The 25290-nt window shown below is 41.8% G+C and overlaps 1 protein-coding gene across 6 annotated transcripts; it reads left to right on the forward strand.

Annotated features, from left to right (window-relative positions):
• Positions 1-1359: 1359 nt before the first annotated feature.
• Positions 1360-25290, forward strand: adam23b (ADAM metallopeptidase domain 23b). 6 transcript variants are annotated; one of them, XR_014915496.1, is made up of 27 exons: positions 1361-1609; positions 2250-2467; positions 2912-2988; positions 6528-6591; positions 7523-7605; positions 7755-7818; positions 8940-9012; positions 9461-9531; positions 9708-9773; positions 9966-10034; positions 11824-11990; positions 12163-12247; positions 12342-12429; positions 13537-13588; positions 14387-14486; positions 14566-14637; positions 14730-14816; positions 14908-14988; positions 15105-15155; positions 15237-15300; positions 15391-15496; positions 17704-17823; positions 18080-18248; positions 19836-19947; positions 21232-21322; positions 22091-22288; positions 23437-25290. XR_014915496.1 is itself a non-coding variant. In XM_085433935.1 (26 exons), the coding sequence occupies exons 1-26, from the start codon at positions 1534-1536 to the stop codon at positions 23480-23482; spliced, it is 2352 nt and encodes a 783-aa protein (XP_085290061.1). In that variant the 5' UTR covers positions 1360-1533; the 3' UTR covers positions 23483-25290. The 6 variants fall into 6 exon arrangements, 5 of the variants coding, with proteins under 5 accessions (XP_085290061.1, XP_085290063.1, XP_085290064.1 ...); XM_085433935.1 differs by lacking the exons at positions 21232-21322; positions 22091-22288 and adding an exon at positions 20327-20417 and having other exon boundaries at positions 1360-1609; XM_085433937.1 differs by lacking the exons at positions 22091-22288; positions 23437-25290 and adding an exon at positions 20327-20417 and having other exon boundaries at positions 1360-1609; positions 21232-21299.

Here is a 25290-nt window from a genome sequence, read left to right on the forward strand (position 1 = left end):
AAATTTTTTCTAGTAGTTTATTAAAAATGGGAATACTTTGCATCAGCACTGGGGCAGAACTAGAAAAGTTCTGGGTGAAGGGGGGTGGGTGTTCAAAGGCAGTTGCCCTCCCTTACCCGGCTGTAGATCCACCCCTGCATAAGCATGTAAGTTTCATGTTGTTTTATAGTGCTTGAGTAGATTTCAGGTGGAAATATTACATTAATTTTTGCCTCAAATGCATTTACAAACCATTTACTGTTTTATAACATCTTATATTACAGTCCCTGGTTAGTTAATTGTTACCCTAGTTATACACTAATTAGGATTAATAAAGTGTTAATTACATAAAAATTATTACGCATGGGTTTATAGAGTGTTAAAGTATAACATACAAACAACTAAATTACACCTATATTGTCCACATTAAACATTTACTGAGATTCATTTGTTTCTTTTTTGAAAAATTAGACAAATTCAAGTGTGCCCTATTAATGAGGCTTTGTTCTTATTATATGTCTGCCCTCACAAAAACAAAGATACCAGATTAGGCAGTTAAAACATATCATCAGCTTAAAATGTTATGCAGTATTTCACTCATATGAGCGTAATAACTAATTAAGTACAACTATGGCTGCATACAGTAATTTTATGTCGAATGGGTGGATAAATTTGCTCTAGCCATTGGGCGAAAATGTGCTTTTAGACCCCAGTTGTGAATGAGCACACACTATGGGGGGGGGGGGGGGGGGGGGGGGGGGGGGGCAGCTTTATTATGCACCACAGAGTCCCAAATTACTGGAATACTACCTGGCCCCGGGTTTTCTGCGCATCCGCACAGCTCAGGTAAAACATTCAGGAAAATGCACCATGTGAGTTATCATAAAAACTACCACTTTAAGGATGTTAGAACTAGGTTTTGACTCAAGGCACCTTTACACAACAGATAAAAGTTACATATTGAATAATACTGATAATTATTAAAGAGCAATTACAGCACACGGTCTGGTTTACGCTGCTGATAATACATGGAGCCGTTTCAGAAGATTATGGTGCTGCTGAATGGTCCCAGTACTTTCTCTCCCAGCAGACACAGTTTGACATTTTCTTTAATTAGAAAACCACAGAAACCAAACTTGAAAGTCGAACGATTATTCTATACTGGTATTGTTTACAGTGGCAAGTGCTTACATAATGTAACTACTATGTTATTATAGTATATTATATTATATCAGTGGCAGTGTCCTTTCTCACTTGGTTGTGTCTGTGGTGAGAAAGGGCATTTGAGCTCATCAAGGAGGAGCAGCAACCTGCTGGTAGACTTCCAGTAGCTGCCTCCTGGCCACCGCCTTCTTTCAGCCCCCCACCCCCACCCCTCCTCTCTCCGCTTCTTCCTCCTCCTCCTCTTCCGCTACTGCAGCAGTAAAACCCGGTGTCTCCTGCATCCATGAAGAGATCCCCCCTCCACGGCACCTCCCCCGCCACGATGGGCCGCGAGCAATTAACTGCGTTGATGTGTTGATATTGAGATATTTCAGTTATCAAATATGAATCATGCATTTGATATTTCTGGCCACTTTGCTCGTCAGCATCCTTTTGCCTTGGCTTCATCCATCACTAGCTTCACTCGGTAGGTACTGCCACAGCCTGCTGGCTTTTTTGTCACTTTAATGTGATCGCGTACGCTTACCACTCTGTGCTTTGTGCTGAAATGTTGTTTGGTGATGTGCTTTGGATCTATAACAGCGTTCCTCGGAAGCCACCGGGAATTATTGTATTTAATACGCTGCGTCTTTAGCGTGATGCTGCATGAGGGCAGACTACAGCATCTCAGCATCTTTTGTTCAGCTAGTAAAAACACAATGATCACTGTTATGGATATTTACTACGCTTGAATTAAGTCTAACACACAGGCTCTGTGTTTGTTCAAGTGCGTGATATTATCCAGGCACGCCGGATTAAATGAGAACAGTATTTATCTGGTGCAGTTTTTACTTTGGCAATAACCGTATCAAAAGTGGTTTTTATTTAAATGAGGCAGTTTATAGTCTGTGTTCCAAATCAGTGTAATTGGTGGTGGCTATTAGTTTTTGAGTATACTGCTGCATGTAATCACTGCAGATGAACTGTGTCATAAAATTGGCATAAAGCTAAAGCCACTTGCCTCAGTGTAACAATTGTGTTTAATGAATTAAAGATGATACCTTTGTGCATATCTGTAGTTTTAAAAAACATATATATGTATCTGTGCTGTAAAAAATCCCTTGCAGAGGTTCAAGGAGTAGAGGACAAGGTTGAGAGGGACGCAGTGTCGGCTCTGCTGAAGCAACAGGCAACTGCAGCACCCACCACAGACAACACAACACACCATGCAGTAGAGCATGTGATCACCTACCCCTCTCGGTTGATCTACTACCTAAACGAGGACTCTGAGAGTACCTACCATGACCTGAACACCCATGCTAAGAACCAAGCTTCAGAGGGCCAGGTATGTGGAAGAGGGGTGGATGAAGATGATTAGTGCTTGCATAGCCTTGATTGTGCAAAAAGTTTGCAAGATGTGTGGTCAAAGGTTGTAGTACATAATAATGCGTTGTTTGGTCTGATCCCAGTATTTCATGTCAGTTTGCTGTAGAGAATCAGTCAAAGCTAAGATAATAGTCAAAATAGACCCACTTAGCATAGTTTACGTGTTTCTTTAGCAACTGGAGTGATGCCAAAGCAAGTGTGCTGAAAGAAGCACTTCTTCCCGTCAACCCACTGTACATTAACATCCGTCATTGATACAGCACATCTGTTCTTTGTGCATTGTGCTGTACACGAAGTTGAAGGCAGACCCTGGAGGATTTTGGCTCAGTGAGACGCTGCTATAATCTTATTTGTTTTGCAAGCTACCATTATCTGCAGTGACTACTCTTTTTCTCTTCTACAGGCAGTCCACCTAGCCCAAGTTAGTTTCCAGTTAGAGGCATTTGGCTCCAGATTTGTTCTAGATCTGTCTCTTAACAAGTAAGTTCTCCTAATCTAATTTAACCACAGCAATTTATTTCACTTAAATTGGTTAGTGTTATTGATTGTGGGCTTTTTTTTCTGTGAAACTCAGAGATGTGTAAGGATTTTGTTTATCTCCCTGTCCTTGTTTTTTCCCCAAAATCTCACCACCAGACTGACTGAGTACTAATCAAGCATGAGACAAAGACGCATCACAGCCCTTTATGGGAAATGACACCAGATGATAAGAACATGTAAAAGAGTATTTGTTCTCAAGGTCATCTCAACAAAAATGACTAAATAGATGAAAACAATAGAATTTCAGTATCTTGTATCATGCTGGCCTTGTGACCAGCATCCATATAGCCTATCATAGACACTCTTCACGCTATAATACGTGGTGCTGTATAGAATACAATTAAGATAACTCTTATTTCCTGTTTTAAATCCTTTACTAATTTAAATATAAATCTGCTTGTTGCAGATTTTGGTGTACCATAATAATAATAAATATAATGAAATTGTTGTCATCAGAAAGATACAAAATATAAAGACCAGTGTAGGACTCAAAGAGAACATGCATAAGTGCACTACACTTGTATTTCTATCATGACAGCACAGAGCAGACGTTCAGTGAACTGAAAGTCGACTCGGACTATGATACGAAGCGATGAACCACGTCGAGTAGCTGACTCTTGTTTGTAAATGATATGTATAATGTGTCAGAACAGAGCTTAATGCAGCATCAATTGAAGATAATGTAATCAGGGAAACTGTGGGTCAGCACGTTGGTTGCTAAGTGCTAAGAGCGACGTCAGCTCAGCAGCCAGACTAGTTTTATATGAAGGATTTTGGATAACCAACATCTCTATATTTAATGAGGATTTAATAAGCTTGCATCAAAATGAGGATGGAGACGGCTGCTCTGTGTTCTGCATCTATTGATTCACTCCCTGTATAAAGAAGCCTGGCGTACATGTGAAAAATTCCTGTAGGACGTAGTTACTTTTATGTTTTCTTATCATGTGGTTGGATATTCAGCTTGTGCCTGTGGCTTGCTGAGATCACAGAGGATGTGCCATAAACTTAAGATCCTGTAAACACGCTTTGAAATTACTTTACACAGTTGTTACTTCAGCTATAATGAAGGAAATGTTGGAGCTTTGGCTTCATAGTGGTTTGCGTATCATGTGAGTGCCCACGTCAAGGCTGATAAAGACTTGTAGGCAGTGCAGCAGTATGGAGCAATTAGTATTTATTTTATTGCCCAAATGTACAAGTTCAGAAATCTTCTGCAGTCTGCGGTTTTGGAGATCACATATCGGCGCTGGGATATCTTCAGAGTGTCTGTCACTGCTATCTTCGTTTTAAGTTGAACATTTCCCGTGAGGTTTAGCTGAAATGAAAAATACATCGCTTCTTGTATCGCATGCATCATGTCAAATGACAGAAAAGCCTGTCACTCCGTTCAGGAATCACCACATAGTACACAGCAAAATCTCCAGTGTTAAATTAACACTAGAGAGTGTCTATATGGGTCCACACCTCTGAGTGTTAAATACAACACTGTTGAGTGTTAAATTAACACTTTTGACAGTGTTATATGTTTAAAAGTAACCTAGTCAGTTTTGAAGATTAACAAAGACTAACACTGAGCAGTGCTGGTTTTCTAACACTGGAATATTTCTAACATTTTGAGTTATTTTCCAGTGTTAGAAAATCAGCACTGCTCAGTGTTAGTCTTTGTTAATCTTCAAAACTGACTAGGTTACTTTTAAACATATAACACTGTCAAAAGTGTTAATTTAACACTCAACAGTGTTGTATTTAACACTCAGAGGTGTGGACCCATATAGACACTCTCTAGTGTTAATTTAACACTGGAGATTTTGCTGTGTACAACAGGAAAATCTCAGCAGCAGTGAAGAGGCCTGCACGTGTGACCTTGATTCCCAGCTGTTTGCTTGTAGGTTCTCGACTAGATGCTTTTTTTGTGCAAGAATAGGGGTTTGAATTCTGCTTAGTGTTGTAGCTGCAGCAGCACTGATCTAAATATAGATAGGTCTGCACCCTGCTAGTGGGTGCTGCTTTATCTGCTCACCTCTTACCGTACCTGGAATTGTAAGCAACTAAAAAGATGATTTACAGAAACTAATACAAGTCTTACTTTTAAAGAATCTGGATGTTTTTGAAATGCGTTAGTTAAATCGTCAGTGGCCACAATGGCGACTTTGTCTGGGAGATTTTCTTCCTTTGCCGTCTTTCTGAATACTTAATAGCATCTCCATATATTAAGCCTCAGAGCAGATTATTGCCTTGCATGAACAGCATGAGTGTGTCATGTGCTGCTACAGGATTTTAGAGTTACATTTGATCTGGCGCCAGACGTGAGAACCTCCTGCAGCTCTTTGGTCCCTTCTCTCTCCTTTACCTCTTTGTGCCTTTCATGTGCTGCTGCCTCTCCTGCTGCATTGTGGCGCTCCGTCTCCTGTGAACCAAGAGACCTTGGGGCAGAACTCCCTCCTCATGGTCTCCACGCGCAACCGTGGCGCATAGACATTTAAACAGACATACGTCAAGATGCTCACGCTCCGGCGCTTTACCTTTCCACACTCAGTTTTGTTACCAGCCAGCCAGAGAGCCAACCACACACTTATGCACACACAGCCGTTCAAACACCGATACACTCTGGTGTGGCCCACTCTTCTCATCTGTCAAGCTATAAATAGCCCTTCACTCAGGAATCTCTCAGAGACTGCTCGCGCCTTGGCTCTCCTCTCGTAATGGTGCACTTCCTGTTCACATGCTCCAACGCATCACTCAAAAAAAATGGTCACACTGCTGGTGTCACAATACAGAGCCACTATTTCCATCCTTTTTTTTTCTTGCTGCAGCACAGCTATATGTTCAGAGAGGAGGGATGTTTCCGTTTTGCAAGGTTACTCAGAAAAAAAAAAAGCGCCATTGTGGCAGAAATTATCTCTTGAAGTCAGCTAGCAGACCGAGCGTGTGAGGGACGCTGACTCAGGGAGCTGCTGAGAGAACTGTTGTGTTCAAGGTGAGGTTGAGGCCTTAGGATAATTTATCGCATTAGGCTTTTCCGTTCAGTTTGATTTGGGCAAATCTGATGCAGAAGCAGGTAGCTTCATATGATATAATTTGCTTCTGTTCTGTTCTGTTCTCAGGGTGCTTTTGAGAGATTTTTTATCAAATCCAGTTTTATTTTGTGCATCTTCTGCCGGGCTAGTTAGTCATCCCCAGGTTACCTGCATAGTAATTTTTCCTGAGGGCAGACAACATTTAACATCTCCACTGCACTTTTGAGATGCCAGGGGAGTGTTTGTGCAGCCAAATGCGGGCCCGGCGGTGATGACTGTTCGTGTTTAAACGCCAACCAAAGCACTGCTCTCTCACCACTAGTTTAAAACCACAATATGTGAGTCAGAGAAAGCAAAACGAGACAGACAGACTCCTGCATGTTTTTTTCACTGCATCACCTCCTTTTACTCCTCCTGGCAACTCCTCCTGTTACTAACTGCAGTCTCTGTTTTCTTCAGTGACTTGCTGTCTTCAGATTATGTTGAGATCCACTATGAAGGAGAGAAACCTGTTATATCAAAGGTAATGTTTAAGTAGACACATTTCTCAGTTATTTTGCTGTGGTGGGCCATGTGTATGCTGCTTTGACCTTGCACAGAAATAGATAGATAGATAGATAGATAGATAGATAGATAGATAGATAGATAGATAGATAGATAGATAGATAGATAGATAGATAGATAGATAGATAGATAGATAGATAGATAGATAGATAGATAGATAGATAGATAGATAGATAGATAGATAGATAGATAGATAGATGGATGAGGATATAAGCTAGTGAGATGGAAATGAGAGCTGTTTTCTCCTGCTGCTGATTCAGGCAGAGAGCTGGGTTGGGCATGCTGTAGCTGAATCAGCAGGGTTTTGCTCCCCTGCAGCCTCCTGCTGGAGCTCTGGTCACATGATGAGGGAGAGAAAGCACTCTGCAGTATCAGTGCAGGACGGGATGGGTGAAGTGTGTGGAACGAATTAAAACTGTAAGTCTTGTGAACGTTGTGTGGACTCAGATGCTAGATTTTCCTCCTTGTTTCTCCCTTTTGTATGTGCTCATGGTTTTGTATATGTAATTGTATGTGTATGTGCATTTTATATGTAAACTTGTTTACTTTAAATAAAGTTAGTTTAAAAAAAAAAAAAAGAAAAGAGAGAGACAGAGGGAAACAGGGTCCTGCGCTCACCCGGGGTCTGAGGGCTGAGTCACAAACAGTGTCGGCACCCACCTTGCAGTGTATTAACTTCCCCTTTTAACAAGCATAGATTGAGCCCCCCTGCAGGAGTGAGCTGCAAATAAGCCAAAACTGACATCTGTGACACAAGCTGTTACCCTTTTAGGACTGCTGGAAAATTCAAACACACTGACAGCTTTACACAGCGCCACGACGGTGTACACACAACTCTGTGCATTATGCTAGCGCTGATGCTGCCTTAGTACTGTGTCTTCTTCTCTCAGGGCGGTGAGCACTGTTACTACCACGGCCAGGTGAGAGGGAACGATAACTCCCACGCAGCCTTATCTACCTGTAACGGTTTGCAGTAAGTGAACATCAGATTTTTTTTTTTTTTTTGTGAAATCCTCGCCGCGCTCAGAATATCTCTGGATGTACTCATCTCTGCTGCTTAGCTCCTATTGACTCGGTATTGACTGGTGTGTCTCTCCCTTTTATTCTCCCTCTGCCTGGCAGTGGGATGTTTGACGATGGAGTCCATGTGTATCTAATTGAGCCCTTACAACAGAATCATTCAACTGTAAGTTATTCCTTTAGCAGACACGCACACTGCGATCAAACAAACATCCTCGCCTTGGATGGAAACACATGTTTTATGCTGTTACTCCTTTTTGTTCTCAGGCAAGGATATCCTACCAGGATCATCCTGTTTTCAAAGGAAACGGCCATTTCCTACATGGGATTAACATGACCTTATGTTTTTTTTACATATGGCTATAGCAAAAGACAAATAATCTGCATTTTTATTGTATGTTAATCATCATAATTCCTATTTGTCAAGCCATAGTAGAAAGCTGGTTAAGGTTAGGGTGGTTTTCTAGTCCTGAATGACTATTCAGTGATGGCTCTGGCCCACACCAGTTCTTCCTGTTATGGTAAATGGCCTGTATTTGTATAGCGCTTTACTTAGTCCCTAAGGACCCTAAAGCGCTTCACACTACATTCAGTCATCCACCCATTCACACACACATTCACACACTAGTGATGGTAAGCTACATTGTAGCCACAGCTGCCCTGGGGCGCACTGACAGAGGCGAGGCTGCCGGACACTGGTGCCACCGGGCCCTCTGACCAATAGTCATAATTATATCATAGTTATAGAGAAAGAGGAACTTTAGGTGCTAATGGGAATCTGTGGCCAAAAAAATCACGAGTGCTGGGATGTTTAGCGATTGCCAGCACTTTCTTCTTGTTGTAATAATCTGTCGGACATGCTTTTGATTGCGCAGTATCTGTTTTCTAGCATTGACGGTCTACATGTTTGTGCACTGCTAGAAATGTTCCTTTTCCTGCTACTACAAGTGGATTTGACTGCATTGCTGGTGGGAAAAATAGTTTCTCCCCCTTTACATGCAAACATAAGTGCTCTTGTTCTTTATAAAACTGGAACACCTCGTGCTCTTGAAATCAGCAACTCAAGAGTACTCACTCTGATACATAACAGCAGCTAAACGTCAGAAAAGATGTGCAGCAGGCATTCAGCGCCAAACATTTTTATTTGTGTAATTATTTAGTCCTGCATTTACTTTTGTAAATCCTTGATAAATTATGTGTTTAAACTTATTTTTTTCATTTGCTCTACCTGCTTGTACAAGTCACCCTCCCTTTTTTTTCACCGATTTGTTTGCCTGACTCCTACAGGATACAGCTGCTAGGCCTCACAAACTAAGAAGAGCAGCCTCTTCTTTGTGGGATGATGATTCAGTGGAGCAGGGTAAGGTTTCGATGCTTGTCATTAACCTTTTCACATAACTGTCTTTATCAGTCCTTCCCCTCTGACCAGCACCACACCTCTTGTGACTTCCTAAACCTGACATTATCATCCCTGTCTTCAGACACAAAGCAAGGACAGGAAGGTCCAGATAGGCTGTCACCCCAGAAGAGACCTTTAAAACAAACTGGATTGGATTTTAGTGTTATAGTTGCCAAATGGACCAAATGTATATCACTTTCCTTGGATCACAAGCACTTGCCTCGCTGCCGTTTTGCCAAGTTCCCTGTCTTCACTCGTCTTTTTGCATTTCATAGGAAATTTTGAGACACGCTGTGGAAATTTCTGGGAAAATGTCACATGCATAACTGATTTCTTTCAAAACAAGGCTACAGGGATGTAAACACTTGAGTCTGTAGAGGTGTCACTCTTTCCTTGTGCTTATTTGCAGAGGAAGAGGAGGAGCAGCTCTTCTCCGAGCTGGATGAACTGTCCTGGCTGAGGCGCAGGAAAAAGCGAGCAGTAAGTCTCTGATCTCACCTCTCTCTGAAGTAATGCAATGACTTTAGTGCACTCACCCCGGCTGCGTTTCACAGTTTACAATAAAAACACCCACAGACGTTTACAAGGTTAGACCTGTGGTGATACTCCAAATTATACACTTGAAGCTGCCTGGCCATTGTTGTTTTGTTTTGCAGATGCCTCGCAGCGTATTTGAGGAGATGAAGTATTTAGAAGTCATGATTGTCAGTGACCACAGTATGGTGCGTAAAAATCTCTCCTTTTTTCCTCATTTGATGCTATGTGGCTGGTATTTTATCATGGACAAAAGGATACTCTTTAATATTCCAGACCTGGGCCGACTCCCTCCCAGAAGAGGGAGCAGCAAGCGCCACCGAACGTTACACACTGTACATCACTGTGTGCTATTTTTCCCTCCCCCTTTCTGTTTGCAGTTTAAACGACACAGGAACAAGCAGCACACGAGGAACTTTGCCAAGTCAGTAGTTAATCTTGTGGATAGTGTGAGTAAGCTTTTTACTTATCCTTTGAGCAAACTGGAGTGTGTGCTTTTTTTGGAAACCTCTTTTAGAATATCATCTGTAGAAGACCTACTAGAAGTCCGGCAACGTCTCCTACTGTACTTAATAACAGTTGACTTTTAATGTTTTGCCATCAGCAGGTCTAACTTCACTCAGCTACTATTATCACCAAATCAGCACCAACATACTGACAGTCTAGCCCAGGGGTGTCGAACTCCAGGCCTCAAGGGCCGGTGTCCTGCAGGTTTTAGATCTCACCCTGGGTCAACACAACTGAATCACATGACTAGTTCATTACCAGGCCTCTGGAGAACTTCCAGACATGTTGAGGAGGTAATTTAGACATTTAAATCAGCTGTGTTGGATCAACGGCACATCTGAAACCTGCAGGGCACCGGCCCTCGAGGTCTGGAGTTCGACACCTGCGGTCTAGCACATGACTTCTCTGGCATCACAAGCTGGATAAGATTTGATTTTGTTCAGTGCTCACTATCTGCAAAATGTTTAACATTTCATTCACCCTCGTGTCTAATTTGCATTTGATGCTTAAACTACAATGGTAAACCTTGTCACAGGACCGTCACAGGACTAAAATGCACAACTCCAGGCAGACAAAATAATGCAAAGCAAACCTTTTATTTTGTTGACGTCGTAGATCAATAACTAAAACAAGGAAACCACAGAGAACCGGGGTAAACAGCAAGCACACATCCAGGGAAGACAAAGACTAATTGGAAGAAAGGCAGTATACAGTCACTAGACACTTTGTTAGGTACAGCTTTTCAATAGCTGCTCATTAGCCCAACCATTGAATTGGCCAATTACATGGCAGCAACTCAGTGTATGGAGGCATGTAGAGGTGTCAAGATGACCTGCGGAAACTTACATTGACTGTCAGAATGGGGAAACGGGTTATTTAAGTGACAGTGCTGCTAAAACTTTGGCACGTTTGGGATGCAATGGAAGAGTCACATCATTATTGTGCAGCTGACAAATCTGCAACAACTGAGGGAGGCTGTCACATCAATATGGACCAGATTTGCTGAGGAATGTTTCCAGCATCTAGTTGAATCTATGCCCGGAGAATTAAACATTTAAATGCAGTTTGTAGTGAGTGTATATAAACAACCTGAGGGCAAACTGGGAGCAGGAGAGAAATGAAACATGGGTGAAGGTACAAGATAATCACAGGGGAGGAAGTAAAAGTCAAAGCAAGACACAAGAGACAACTGACAGAGTAAAACAGGAAATAACTCAAAAGATAAATACTAAACACAGACAAGAAACTCACTCTGGTTAGTCTTGAGCTACAATACCTCAAGACAGCAACTGGAATACAAGGAAGCATAAAAAAAGTACACATTTGACTAGAACAGGCTTCTGTTTTCATTTTATCTAAGCGTAAAAAACATATCTTCAGTAATACTGCAAAGGATCAAATCAGGAATCCAAAACTCATCATGCCACAGATAAGAATCAAAACTTCAAACACTAGAATAACAGAGAAAGCAAAACAGACACCCAAACTCAGATAGATAACTAAGAATTCAAAACTCCAAAAATAACGGGCAAACATCATGGCTAAACATCAGTGTTATCCTTGTCTGTCTGTGTTCTTTGTATGTGTGTAAACACTCCCCTGTATTCCTCCCCGCTCCCATTATTCTACATCCGTCCTCCGCTTCCTTTGCTGTCGCTCTCTGCCTCTATCTCACACGTTTTGTTGTGTTTTTTTTCCTTTACTGCTTCCATTCATTGCTTCCGACGGCAGATCTTCAAAGAGCAACTCCATACACGTGTGGTGCTTGTTGCTGTGGAGATTTGGACAGACAGGGATCACATCCCCATAAGTGTGAAGCCGCTGGAACTGCTGCGTGATTTCTCCAAGTACCGGCAGCAAAGCATCAAGCACCATGCCGATTCTGTGCAGCTACTCTCGTAAGTTCACCCTTCGGGGGCTGAACAGATCGTTTGGGGTGGTCTCTGGTTTTGCTCTGATGGAAGTACGCTTTGTTTGCCTGCCTGTAACTAAAGCAGCACTGCTGTGTTCTTACCTGCTTTGTGCTATTTATATCTTCCGTCTTATTCTTCATCTCCATCATTCTTGCAGAAACGCCACCTTCCACTACCGCAGAAGCAGCACTGCGTACTTTGGAGGCATGTGTTCTGTGAGCCGTGGAGTAGGCGTCAATGAGGTCAGATTTACTGTCACACATCCAGCATTGCTCTGTGGACGTATCGCAGTGTGATTATACGGTGAATAATATGTTGTCACTGTTGTGCCAACAGTACGGCACCACCTCGTCCATGGTAGTGTCTCTTTCCCAGAGCCTGGCACAGAACCTGGGCATCCAGTGGGATCCGGCATCCAAGAGAAGTAAACATGAAACACTTTTTCTTAACACACAGCTGCTATAAGCACGATAGGCATGGCAGGCTAAAGTCACAAAGTTCATGGCACATAGTAAATAACAGTTTTTATGTAGCGGTCTCAAAAATGCACCTGTCAGTTATGATACATTTGGTGTTTTATTGAAGACCCTGTGATCCCTACACTGGTTTCAGATGCCTCTCTAACATTATCCAGCTTTGCTTGAATTAAGGTCAGGATGGGAACATTTTTCACTCTTAAAACAGACATACACACAAAACTGAAATGCTTTTGCTGCACGGCTAAAGTTGTTTGTAAAGTAGAGAAAATGTTTTGAAGGCAGGTGTTTAAATGCACTTTATTTAAGACTGCTAACTGGATGTAACCTCACATCTGGAAATTGGAGAAGTAGCAGAAATGTAGGTGTTTTTCTTTCTCGAAATTGTATTTTTAGTACTTTGAGCACCACAAATACTTCTGCTCTCAACTCTTTAGGTCTAAGAAGGAAGTGTTTTGTGTTAAGTGAACTTTCACATTTCACTATTCTGTTACTATTGGCATTTAACTGTTTAAATACAGGATACAATGCATTTTTTTGAAAGTCTTGACTGATATTTTAGATGTCATTCACAGGCCTCCTCTAAAACAAAAAGTCTCTTTGCAACCCTGTTGCCAGAAGTCACCGTCGGTGGACTGACTGTATTTGAGAAAAGTAGACCAGAAAATGTCCGTTTGAGAAAGAATTTATGCCATCAGATTTGAGATCGCCATGCTTAATGAGGCAGCTGCCAGGTTAGAAACTACAAGCTGGAAAAAATGCTAACCATCAGCAAAAGTCTATTTGTGGCCCCAAAGCTGCCAAGGAGAATGTCAGTGTAAAATAAAGTGAAAGGATTCTTCATTATTCAGCAGAAAGCTGGATATCAGGAGTTAAATCCACGGATTAAGACTGCTTTTCTTTGAAATTACAAAAAAAAATAAATAATTATGCTAACATGCTTACTTTGTCTACTCTAAGTCTTTATTTAAAATGAAAGTTGTGGATGCTATCTTTTCTTACTCTGTCCGTTCCTCTTTCTCTGGTGTTTCTACACTTTCTGCCCTGTTTTGCAGAGGAATGCGGCTGTACTAGCCAGTGGGCTGGCTGCATAATGGAGGATACTGGGTAAGATCCAACATACCCCCGAGAAACACGCATACACAGTCATTCATTCACATGGCGGAGCAATTACAAATGCTCGTTTGTGTGCACTCAGTAATGTAGTAATCAGTACTCGTTCAGCTTTTTTCCTTGTTGCTTGTTATTAACTAACTCTGAGCGACTGTTTAATACAGTTACACAGTTTTTAACCACCTAGTCAGTCAGTACACAAGTAAGAAAATGAATAAGTTGCACCTACTGTAATTTCGGCATGCTGTTTTGTGAATAATAAGCAACTCTTTTAGCTAAAGTAGGATTGGGTATATAAAAGGTAGCTGTAGTCACCAGGGTGTCCCCCATTGGTTAGTTATGTTCCTAGAGAGGATTTTGCCGTCACCATCTTGTTGTTTTGAAACTGGACAGGATGAGCAAAAGTGGCTCTGACTCAAAAACTGAGGGACAAAGCATGCTGTTACGATAGTGACTTGTCAGTGACCAGAAGCATACCCAGCTTTATCATTCTACACGCCTCTATTTGACACCACAATTTAAATCATGTTGTATTCAATTTAACTTGAAACTTGCAACTGAGAACATAAACACACTTCCATTGGTCAAAATTTCAGGTTATTATTTCAAGATTTTAAACTTAGTGATACGTTTTAGTCAGTAAGCTGAAATTTTGAGATATCTAATGAAAATTGACTTTTGGGAAATTTGCATGCATTCAGATTACTTGAAGTCAACATTTTAGGCATATTTTTTTGACTGTATCCTGTTTGGTTGGACAAACTTATAAATATCATTGTCTTCTCTCTGCAGAGTCCAACACCCACAAAAATTCTCCAAATGCAGCATCTCAGACTACAAGGAGTTCCTCCTGAAAGGTGGAGGTTCTTGTTTGTTCAACAGGCCAACCAAGGTTAGTCGCCCCTTCTCTCAACATGTCAAACTTTTACGCACACGTGCTCCTTTTACACCGTCTTGTCCTCTCCTGACAGCTGTTCGAGGCAGCAAATTGTGGGAATGGATTTGTAGAACTGGGAGAGGAGTGCGACTGCGGACTGAGAACAGTGAGGGTCTTTTTACTTCACCACGTCACGCACGCCCATTTGTCATCTTCTCTTTGTTCAGATGCTTGAAGCTCGTTTCCCTTTGTTTCCAGGACTGCCAAAAGGAATGCTGCAAGAAGTGCTCCCTCGCCAATGGGGCACACTGCAGCGATGGACCATGCTGCAATAAAACATGCTTGGTACAAGCTTGGTTCTTTCTTTTTAAAGCTCTGAAAAACTAGTAGTTGATTTCTGAAATCCAACGCTGTTTTATTCTCCTTTTCTTGCCAGTTCTACCCACGAGGTTACAGCTGCCGCTATGCTGTGAACGACTGTGACATCTCAGAGACCTGCTCTGGGGACTCGGGACAGGTTGAGCTTATGGTTTATTTAGCTTTAAATAGCTTTAATTAGTTCATTTTTTTTGCACGTTGAACACAAATTTGGCTGTTAAAAAAGAAAGGTTGTTCTCTTTGTGATTTTTACAGTGCCCGCCAAACCTTCATAAACAAGATGGTTACATCTGCCAGGTAAACCAGGTAAGAAATGGGTATTTACAAAAATATAAATGCCAACGTGTGCTCAAAGTTTTCTGATTTTTTATTAATCTCTATCTAAAGGGTCGCTGTTACAGTGGAGAGTGTAAGACCAGAGAGAACCAGTGTAAATACATCTGGGGATCAAGTAAGGTTTAATGCTTCTCGGGTTAATTTGAGCACGGGTTCTGCACAAGGAGAGGCAGCGTGCAGCTCATCGCCCCTCTTTTTGTTTTAGAGGCTGGAGGCTCGGAGAAGTTCTGCTATGAGAAGCTGAACACGGAGGGGACAGAGAAGGGCAACTGTGGAAAAGATGGAGAAAAATGGATCCAGTGTAGCAAACAGTGAGCACAAAATAATAACACTGTCGCACATTCATTGAATAATAAAGTGCCTGAAAGCATATTTTGAACTTTTCTAAACTGATCGGCCAACATTTACACCCATTTTGTGCACCAAGCAGCCAGCTGTGCATAGGTGAGAAAGTTTTACTGTCAAGATCCTTTAGGATCCCCAAATTTTTGTTGTGGTATTCCAAAGATATATTGTACAAGTTAATCCTGTTATGTGGAATTTCAGCATCAGGTTTCTCAGTTGTTGTTGTTTTACAGCCATCCAACAGAGGGCGCCAAAGGACCCTGTTTAAAATGGATAATTGCCATCAAATGCCAGGAATGTATTTTTACCAATCAGATCAATTACTAAAAACAGATTCCAGGGAAACCACCTCAGCACACATGTCTTCAGTCTTCCTGGCTTTTCTCTTTAACTGGGATGTGGTGGTAAAAGTCAAGTCAGTTTACACTGCCCAGCCAAAAAAAGCTGAAGCCTGAAATATTTAACTGGACTGCCTTTAGCTTCGATGACAGCACGCATTTGCAGTGGCATCGTTTCAAAAAGCTCATGCAGTTTCACAATATGTATTCTCGTCCAGAGTGGCATTCATTTTTTAACAAGACTGATGTCGGCGGAATCAGAACGTCTTCTCCGGCACATTCCTAATAAGGCAATATTCCCAATAACAGTTAAAGTCAGTTAAGTCTGGGTTGGCCAACCCACACGTGAAAATGATGTCTCATGCTCCTTGAACCATTTATTCATAGTCCGAGCGTGATAAATCGTAGCATTGCTATCTTGGAACATGAATGTGCTATCAGGGAAGAAAAACATCCACTATGGAAAAACCCGGTTATTCAGTATATTCAGGTAGTCAGCTGACCTTATTTTAGGCCACATGACACTGTAGAACCAACTGAAGCAGCCGGAGATTGTAAAATTGCCTCTGCAGGCTTGTACACTAGGCGCTCGGCATGATGGGTCCATCATTTCATCCACCTCTTTTTATGACCTCGTTCCTCCTTCCAAGTCAAGTCAAGTCAAGTCAACTTTATTTGTCAATTCTGCCACATGTACAGGACATACAGAGAATAGAAATTTCGTTACTCTCAAACCCTAGTGATTAAAAAATGCAAATAAAATAATTAAAAAGTAAAAATTTAAATAAATACAATACAATTTTACGTATAACAAAAAAAGCTATGCAATATACATTATACAATATACAATACAATTCCAGGTTTTACACAATGACATTTCTTTTTTTGTTTTAGTTTTTCTTTGCTGGAGATAACAGAAGGCTTAAAACTTTCCTTTTTGCGTATAGTTAAGGCTGGATCAGGTGATTCTGAACCATTCCTTGGGTATGCTGCAGTAATCTTAGACTGCTGGGAGAGTCCCATGTCCTTCACTCACTTTCTTTTTCAGTTTCCATGTGTTTATAGAAGGATATTGCATTTAATTATTAGTAATTCATTTTAAATTCTAGCTCTCCCATAGTGTGCCTTTTGTCCTAACTCCCTCTGCTCTCACTTTCCCCTCACACCCATGGCATGGATCCAAGTCGCCCACGCATTCTTGTGGGCCTACTTGTGGTTTCTACTGGAGGTTTCTTCCCGTTAAAAGGGATTTTTTCCTTCCAACTGTCACCAAGTGCTTGCTCATAGGGTGTTGTCTCATTGTTGGGGTTTCTCTGTAGTTCTGTGGGGTCTCTAACAATATAAAGGTGACAGTAGAACAGACCAATAACCTTCTGAAACAAACGAAAATCTTTTCCACAATCACGGGAAATGTTTTGTGATGTGGTTGTTTGTTCACTGCATCAGTTAGGGTTAATTAAATGACATGTTGCCAGCTGCATTAAGTAATCACTGCAGTAATTATCCAATGAAAGGCTTATACTTAATAGCTTAGTTAAATCCAGGTGGCGACTTCTTTTTGGCCAGGCAGTGTATTTGTAAAACATGTTTAAAGGTAAGCAGTGTGACTTTAAAATTGCACTTAATATTAAAGACCAAACATTGACTGTAACAGATCAAATGAAAGTTATCAGTACGAGGTTTCAGATCTTTACAGATGTCGCTTTGAACCAAACTAATAGAGCTTTTTGGTGCATTTTGGTAATTGGTGGTGCAGAGGTGAACATTACATTGTTAGACAGGTGGAAGAGTGTTATCTGTACACATTTTTGGTTGCTTATCTCTCTCTTTTACAGTGACGTGTTCTGTGGTTTCCTTTTGTGTACCAATGTCGGGCGTGTCCCTCGCATTGGAAGCATGAAAGGAGACAGTACCCCCACCTCCTTCAACCACCAAGGGAACGTCATACAGTGCACGTAAACACATTTACTTTAATATAATGCCTGGGGCCTGGGGGCTCTTTACCCATGTGGGAAATAAATAGAAAAACTCTGTAGTAAATTTGGGGGATTTTTTGTGTCGCAATGGGCCATTTTCTCATAAAACGCAAGCTGTTACTAGAAGTTTTTCTATTTCTTTCTAAAATGGGTGCCTACAGGCAGTGTTTCTTCTGTAGCTTTATTTTTTGGGAGACTTCAACACTCCTCACCTCTACTCCATCCTTCTCCTCAGGGGTGCCCACGTCCTTTTGGATGATGAAACTGATTTAGGCTACGTGGAGGATGGGACTCCCTGTGGGCCGTCAATGATGTGCCTTGACCGCAAGTGTCTGCCCATCCAGTCACTTAACATGAGCACCTGCCCCATTGGACCTAACGGACATGTGTGCTCGGGCCATGGGGTGAGTATTTGTACGCACTTACCTACACCTACTCTTTGCTCACTGGCAAATTGAGAGGGTGTTCACTCATTTTTAGAAGATTAGCAAGCATGGACTGCGTGTAGTATTTGTTTGTAAGGGCTGCAGAACGTTTCCAACACCTTTGATGAAAAGGGTGCTTACTGAGTCATGGATAAAGGCTGTTTATGCTCTAACTTAGAGTTTCTGTTCAGCAAACACCAGTATTTGCTCTTTGTTTATTAAATCTCACTCTGGAGGGATGAGGAGAAGTAAGGAGGCTCATTGCATTTCAAATGCCCAGGGTTGTTGATTTTCTTTTTCTCAGTAGAAAAAGTCAAACAAAAGCCTCAAGCTTAAGGGAAATATGCAACTGGCAATCCTTTATTCAGGTGTCAACACAAACTGGAAACTGGGGAAAACCTCTACCCTTTTATGGAAATGTCAAATACCTCTTATACCAGTAAGCCAAACTTGCTTTATTTAGATTTTTTTAAGAAGAAGTTGCAGAATATTTAAATAATATGTATTTAAATAAAAATAAATAAAATACTTCTCTTCATCCATCTATCCATTTTCTTAACAGCTTATGCAATTCAGGGTCATTCAGGGTTGTACTCGAGTCTATCCCAGCTGTCGTTTCAAACTCTAAATGTGCTTCCTTTCTGAGTGGCCCGGCATGTGCAGCATCATTTCTCAGCTGATGTGGTAGAAATTGCCACAATTAAAAATATGTAAATACATAATAATCAAAAATCGTAATCTTTTCTGCAGGAAATACAATGCTTTATATTTCCTGAATTAAATGCAACTCAAATTGTTTTTGAAAATATTATTTTGATGATAAAATAAACACACAGACACAAAACAATAATAATAGCTTGATTTGCTCTATACTGCATTGAGACGTGCATCTTCCCAGAAATGTAACTTCCTGTGGTTACAATATGTGATTATGATTCCAATAATAGCATTTTGCTATTAATTACTAATGCAGTAGTTACTATTTTTCCAAATTCAAAATGTTCCATGTAGCCATTGTTCAGTATTTATTATCTTAGAGTCCAACATGATTGGATGAGTTTCACTTGAGACGATGAAGTAATGCAGACACACCAGTGCACAAGTATAAATGCAAAGCGTTAACTAACTGCAGCGTTAGGTTCTTCAGGGATTTAGTTCAGCACTATAAATGAAGCTTAAGATGTTTCTTAAAGAAGTTTTTTTCCCAAGCGAGTTCTCCTCAGGGGGCTATAGCTGCCTGGGAAATTACACGTCGGTTGATTGATTTTCTTCAAGAGTCCCAGTAAGCCAGTCAGCCGAAAACCAGCTTGCCTAAATTAAATACATTTTTTACACCATCCTGCACTTTTCTCGCTGTGATGCTTTTCTGTGATGCTCACACCAGCTTGGATTACTGGAGCTGAATAAAACAGAGCTATTGTGTTTTTTTCTATCATACGTCAAAACCTATGCCAGATTTTTTTGTATAATGTTGGGGAAAAATGGAAGAGAAAAAGTTCCTTGAGGGGAATTTAAAAAAAACTCCATCTTTCATTCTGTTTACCTCTGTATGTCTGCTGTGCACAGGTATGCAACAATGAAGCCACATGCACCTGTGACACCACCTGGGCCGGGACAGACTGTAGCATGCCTGACCCGCCTAAAGAGCCCGATGTCACTCCAGAAGAAGAACCCAAGGGTCGGTTTCCAACCTTTCTACTCCCGCCATCCGCCATCCAAAAATGAATATATCCACCCTTTTTTAATTTAGCCCAGATTCACATTGATCGTATGTTTAATGTAAATGTTATTACAGTGTCGCTCTCAGACGCACTGCTAGATCTGAGTCAGTCGCACATTCCTGAGTTTCACAGGTCTACTGGGGAACATAAAGGCTTTGATTGTAGGAGAATGTAAAAGCAGTGTAAGATTTGTTTGCTCTGATTCTGAAGATGATGCTTTGACCACAGGGGGAGGGGCTTACGGGGCAGTGGTCACTTCATCCATGACTCTGAAGCAGAAGCCTGCTATTTGTTTTTGACAGGGTGGTAATAATGCTCCTTTTCCCCTCTGCACAGTGAGCGTGGCCACTAACAGGCTGATAGGGGCAGTAGCAGGGACCATTCTGGCCCTGGGGGTGATTTTTGGAGGCACAGGGTGGGGAATAGAGTAAGCATCTTTAACCCTTTCACAGCTCTTCCTCTCATAGTGGTGCCTCAGTGTGCGGGCGGTCTCGTGAGCCGGCCTGAGCCCGTGTGTGCGTCCCGGTGGCTTTGTGTTTTCTTGTGTGTTGGTGATGACCATATAATTGTCATGTGATTGGATGTTTTCAGTGTCGTGTGATTGATTGATGGATCTCCCCTCCCTCCCTCCCTCCTTCCTCTCCTTCTCCTGTCACTTCCTGTCGTTCCCCATTACTACAAGCCTCTTTCTTCATCCTCCCTCTTCCCTCCCTACTTCCTCTCCTTTCTCTTATTCTTAGTCGTTATGTGGTTGCTCCTGTGATCCTCTCCTTTCTGGGGCATGTGGGGCATTTAGATGAAAACAGTCCTGAGAAGTGTCCAGTTAGTGACCTGGCTTGTCAGTCAGTGGTAGGCTGTGTGGTGACTGGGACCCCTAAAAACATTTTGTACTGCTCACACTGCAGATCACACCTACATGTCACCTGTAAACCTTTACAGTGATGGATGCCCAGGGTCTACACAACCTTAACAGACAAACCACTGATAATCGCTACCTCAACTGACACCAGATAAACTTAAATATTTCCAGGGCGTTTGCTTGATTACATTCTCTTTATAACACTAAAAGGGGGTTGAAAAGCATGCAAAAAAATGCATTCTCAAACTCAGTCATTTTATTGTAATAGTATACTTATGGTATGTTTTCTGTTCCATGTGAAATCATCATTGTATAGCTAAATGTTATTAATACAGTAAATGAGTATAGGAACTCATGTCTTTTTCCCCATAACCCTTTACAGGTCCTAGTGCCACCAATCTAATAATAGGCTCCATCGCCGGAGCCATCCTTGTGGCTGCCATAGTGCTGGGGGGGACTGGATGGGGCTTTAAGTAAGCAACACGCCGCATGCCTCTCCTGCTCTAACTCTAGCATCCCTGCTGCTTCTAGACACCAGGGTTTGAGCTCCTGCTACAGAATACAGCATCCCGGGGTGGACATGTTACACTTACTACACTTAGGCTCACACTGACGAGGAGACATGCAGAACACATATGGGTGTGGAAGGCGTTCAGGTGTTTGATACTGTATGAGTAAATTTGACTTTGGGAAACGCTGGGGGTGTCTGTGCATCTGTAGCAGAACCTCAAACTGATTAGACGGGCCGGGTTCAATGTTTGACATGCATTTCATAGTAAAGTACAGAGGGGACAGAATACTTTATAACAGCTAAGTGGTTAAAAAAGTTTGTTTGTACTTGTATTACAGAAATTACTCCCCTTTAAAATCTTAAACTAGACCATTCAGTGTCACTCTATGGCTAGGAAATCTACCCACCGCTGATTAGCCTGCTGTCTTGAGCAACAGGGGTGTTACGCATCCTAATCTAAACAGACCTAAGGACTAAATAATAAATATGGTCCTACAGCCACTAAAGCATGCCAGATAGCATCATGGTTGTCACTAAAACAGCAAAAAAAACAAAAAAAGAGAAAGAAAATAGAATAAGAAACCAAACATTTCTGCATGTTGACTTGTTGATTTGGAGGAGGTCAGTTCATTGCACAAAGGCTGAGACAAACCCTGAGCAATTTGGTCCGAGGGTTGTCGTGCTCTCATCACTTCCATGATGTTTTTTTCTCACTCCGTCGCTCTTTGAGGCCGAGGCTTTAAATGGAGTTATGAGAACAACACACACAGACACAGAGAGAGAGAGAAGCCAGGACCTTTTTGTTGTCTGCAGCCTTTGTGCCATGGCTGGCCACACCCACCTGGATGGCTGAGCTCCGCCATAGAGCAGAGCAGGACTCTCGGACCCGCCCACACCAGCTGCCATTGCTGCCTGCTTCGCAGACCCGGTACAGACACGGCGCATTGCACTGCATGAACCACGCACAGCAATAGTGCCACCTTCAACTGGCCGACTATTGGAACAGGTGCATGACAGAGTGATAGAAGCCCCACAGCAAGCCACAGTACGGGGAGGTTATGCATCACTCCTGTTGTTGTACTCATTGTTGTCCCACTGTTGTGGTAGTAGTTACTGTTGCTGCTGCCGCCGCTGTGATCGTTATTTCTGTGCTCGTCTCCTCTTTCCTCCTCTCCGCTGTAGAGTTATGTTAGCTCTTTCCTCCCAGATGGTTGTTTTGAGTGGAACTAATGTGTTTCCCATCAATACCGGTAATGACACGTGTCTCCTACACTTCACCTTGTAAACTGATGTTGCACGAAGGAGCCGATCAGCACATCTGCAAGAAGGCAACAGAGTATATTTATATTCGTAACACCTTAAAAATTATGTAATATGGCTTAGACTTGATTGTTCTTTGATTTCAAAAATTAAACATATTTATTTATTTCAGATCTGGCCAGTACTACAAAAACTGTAAAGCAGATGTGATGTTTTCTCATCGCTGACACTGTAGACCTCAGGTTTGTGACTGTAAATACCTCTGACTGTCTCTTTGCAGTCAAGGCTGAGCGGGCCAACATGGACCAGCCTGTCCTCACTCCAGTGTCCTCGGCGTTTGATCCTGAAGCCCTCAAAAAGTGCACATTTGGAACATTTTCATCAGGCACACTTACACTGTGTCTAAAATCCCATACTATGTATCACTTAAACAGTAGGATTTAAGCCTTAGGATACATTCCAGTGCCTTTGCTGAAATTTTATTAACAGCAGAGTGAAAGCATGTATTTAAACACTCAAGTTCAAGAGTTATCAATGTTAGATTTCAGCTCACTGTCCCGCTTACCCAAAATAGTATGTACCTCGCATGCTATTGGATACATACTGAGAATGTGTTATACCAAACAATCCTCACGTACTACTACTACTACTACTAAAAAGTACGTAAGTATGGGATTTTGCTCACAGCCTTACATAATAAACTGCAACTAACAGCATTTCCTTAAGAGAGCGTGGTTGTTTGTCCAGGTTGCACTAGCTCCGTTGCATATATAATTATAGCAGATGCTGACTTCTTTTTCTTATCTCCTCATCAAGAAATGTGAAGAAACGGCGGTATGACCCCAATGCCACAGCCATTTAACCCAAGGAGAAGATGGCAATCACACAGGGACTGCTCCAAGGCTTCCTTAGTTGGCTACCTGACAGCTGGACTGCACTTACTGCTGCTGATTCTTTGGCATTAGATTTACTTGAAAAAGACATAGTGGACATTTTAACAAATTTCCATCGTAGTGACATTATAAATGCAGCCTTTTTCAACTACACCTCACCCACGCCCCTCCACCCTGATCTCCAGAGTGACAGAGCTCCTCTTTCCATCCTTTAGTGCCAGTGCACAGGCGTTCAGGCGGAATCCACACCACTCTCTCACCTGGCATGAATAAAATCGAAACAAAACCTGCTGCTTGCTGGCCCGCCCGACCCCCACCCAACCCGCCCGCGCCCGGCATGAAGAGCCCTCTCTGCGGGGCTCTGCATGGCTACCAAAGCTATGAATATACTGCAAAAATAAAAAAGAAGAAAAAAGAAAACACAGAAAGAGGAGAAAAAAAGCGCAGGAGAGAGCCTCATTAAAAACCAAACCCAGTGACAAGCCTGTTGAAGCTCCTGTTTAAGCAGAACTTCATGTGAGGACCTATAAGGGCAATGCAGGCCATGTAGTGAATGCGCACACACACACATGCACACACCACTGTACATATTTAAGGAGTTCAGGGTTGGAATTGACAGCATATTTTCCAAGGACATCAAATGCTTTTGTTTTTTATCTTAACATCTTGTATAGCGGGTGTTTTTGGTAATGTTATTAAAATAAAAAACAAACAAACTGAGACTAGGATTTGGGCCAAAATGGTTAGAGAAGAAAATCTAAAGTCAGATTTGAGGACAGAGAGAGAAAGCTGTGGTGTCGAGGAGAAGCGCGTCATTTCCGGAGAGATTCAGACTGTGATCCGATTTAGCCCCCTGTTTTTGAAGTATCTTCAACACTGACTCAAAAGCCAAAGAACCAATCACCCGAACATGTGGATGTTGTTGCACACGGAGCACTTTCCCCTCTGTCTGCAGCCAGTGGTGCCTCTCATGCTGAGGGCATGAAGTCTGTCCATGCAGGCGCTCACGTGTCCGGCCAGGTCTCACTTAACAGTCCTCATCAACACCCACTATACTGGCTTAAGCCTTTTTGCTCTCATAAACTCTTAGTGGAAATCAAGTTCAGCTCTACAGGTAATGCTGCATGCAAATCACTATAGTGGGCTTATAATTCTATATGGGAGTCCCCAAAATCTGCAAGGAAAATATGCTACAAAAGATAGGTGCATGTCAACAATAAAAAACATTTAACTTTTATTTACTATGCAAAGAAAGATATTGCACAAAAGTATGGGTAATAGTGATATCGGTGTAGACATGGTTTTACAAAAGGAAAAAAAAAAAACAACCTCTGCTAATCAGCTAATCTTTTGTATTTGCCCACTCCTATGTCTCCTTTCATTTCGCTTCAGTGTACTCAAACTGTGGATGGACAAGTAAAGAAATCATCAAAATAACTGAATTAGTATTTCAGAGGATAAGAGAGAGAGCACCCTTTTACATTTGTGGAACTGAAAATCATTTTTGTGTGTTTTTCATCCAGACAGATATTTTTAATCACACACACACACACTTATACACACACACACACACTCTGTATGGTGCCTGTACATATCGAGGCCTGAACAGTTTCCTTGTGCAGGGCTATCATTTCCAGTCCAGCTGATTGTCGGTGTATTCCAGGTGCTGCCATAGCACTGGCATTGTTGTAATCCTCCATGTTAATCATTGTCTGGTGTCCCTCTCTCACTGCATTATGTACAGTTGGACTGATTAATAAACTACGGACAAATTTTA

This window comes from Copadichromis virginalis, linkage group LG16 (genome assembly GCF_057382275.1).
Source record: "Copadichromis virginalis isolate Kocher_CV1m ecotype Utaka linkage group LG16, C_Virginalis_male_GT1.1, whole genome shotgun sequence".
NCBI classification, from domain to species: domain Eukaryota; kingdom Metazoa; phylum Chordata; class Actinopteri; order Cichliformes; family Cichlidae; genus Copadichromis; species Copadichromis virginalis.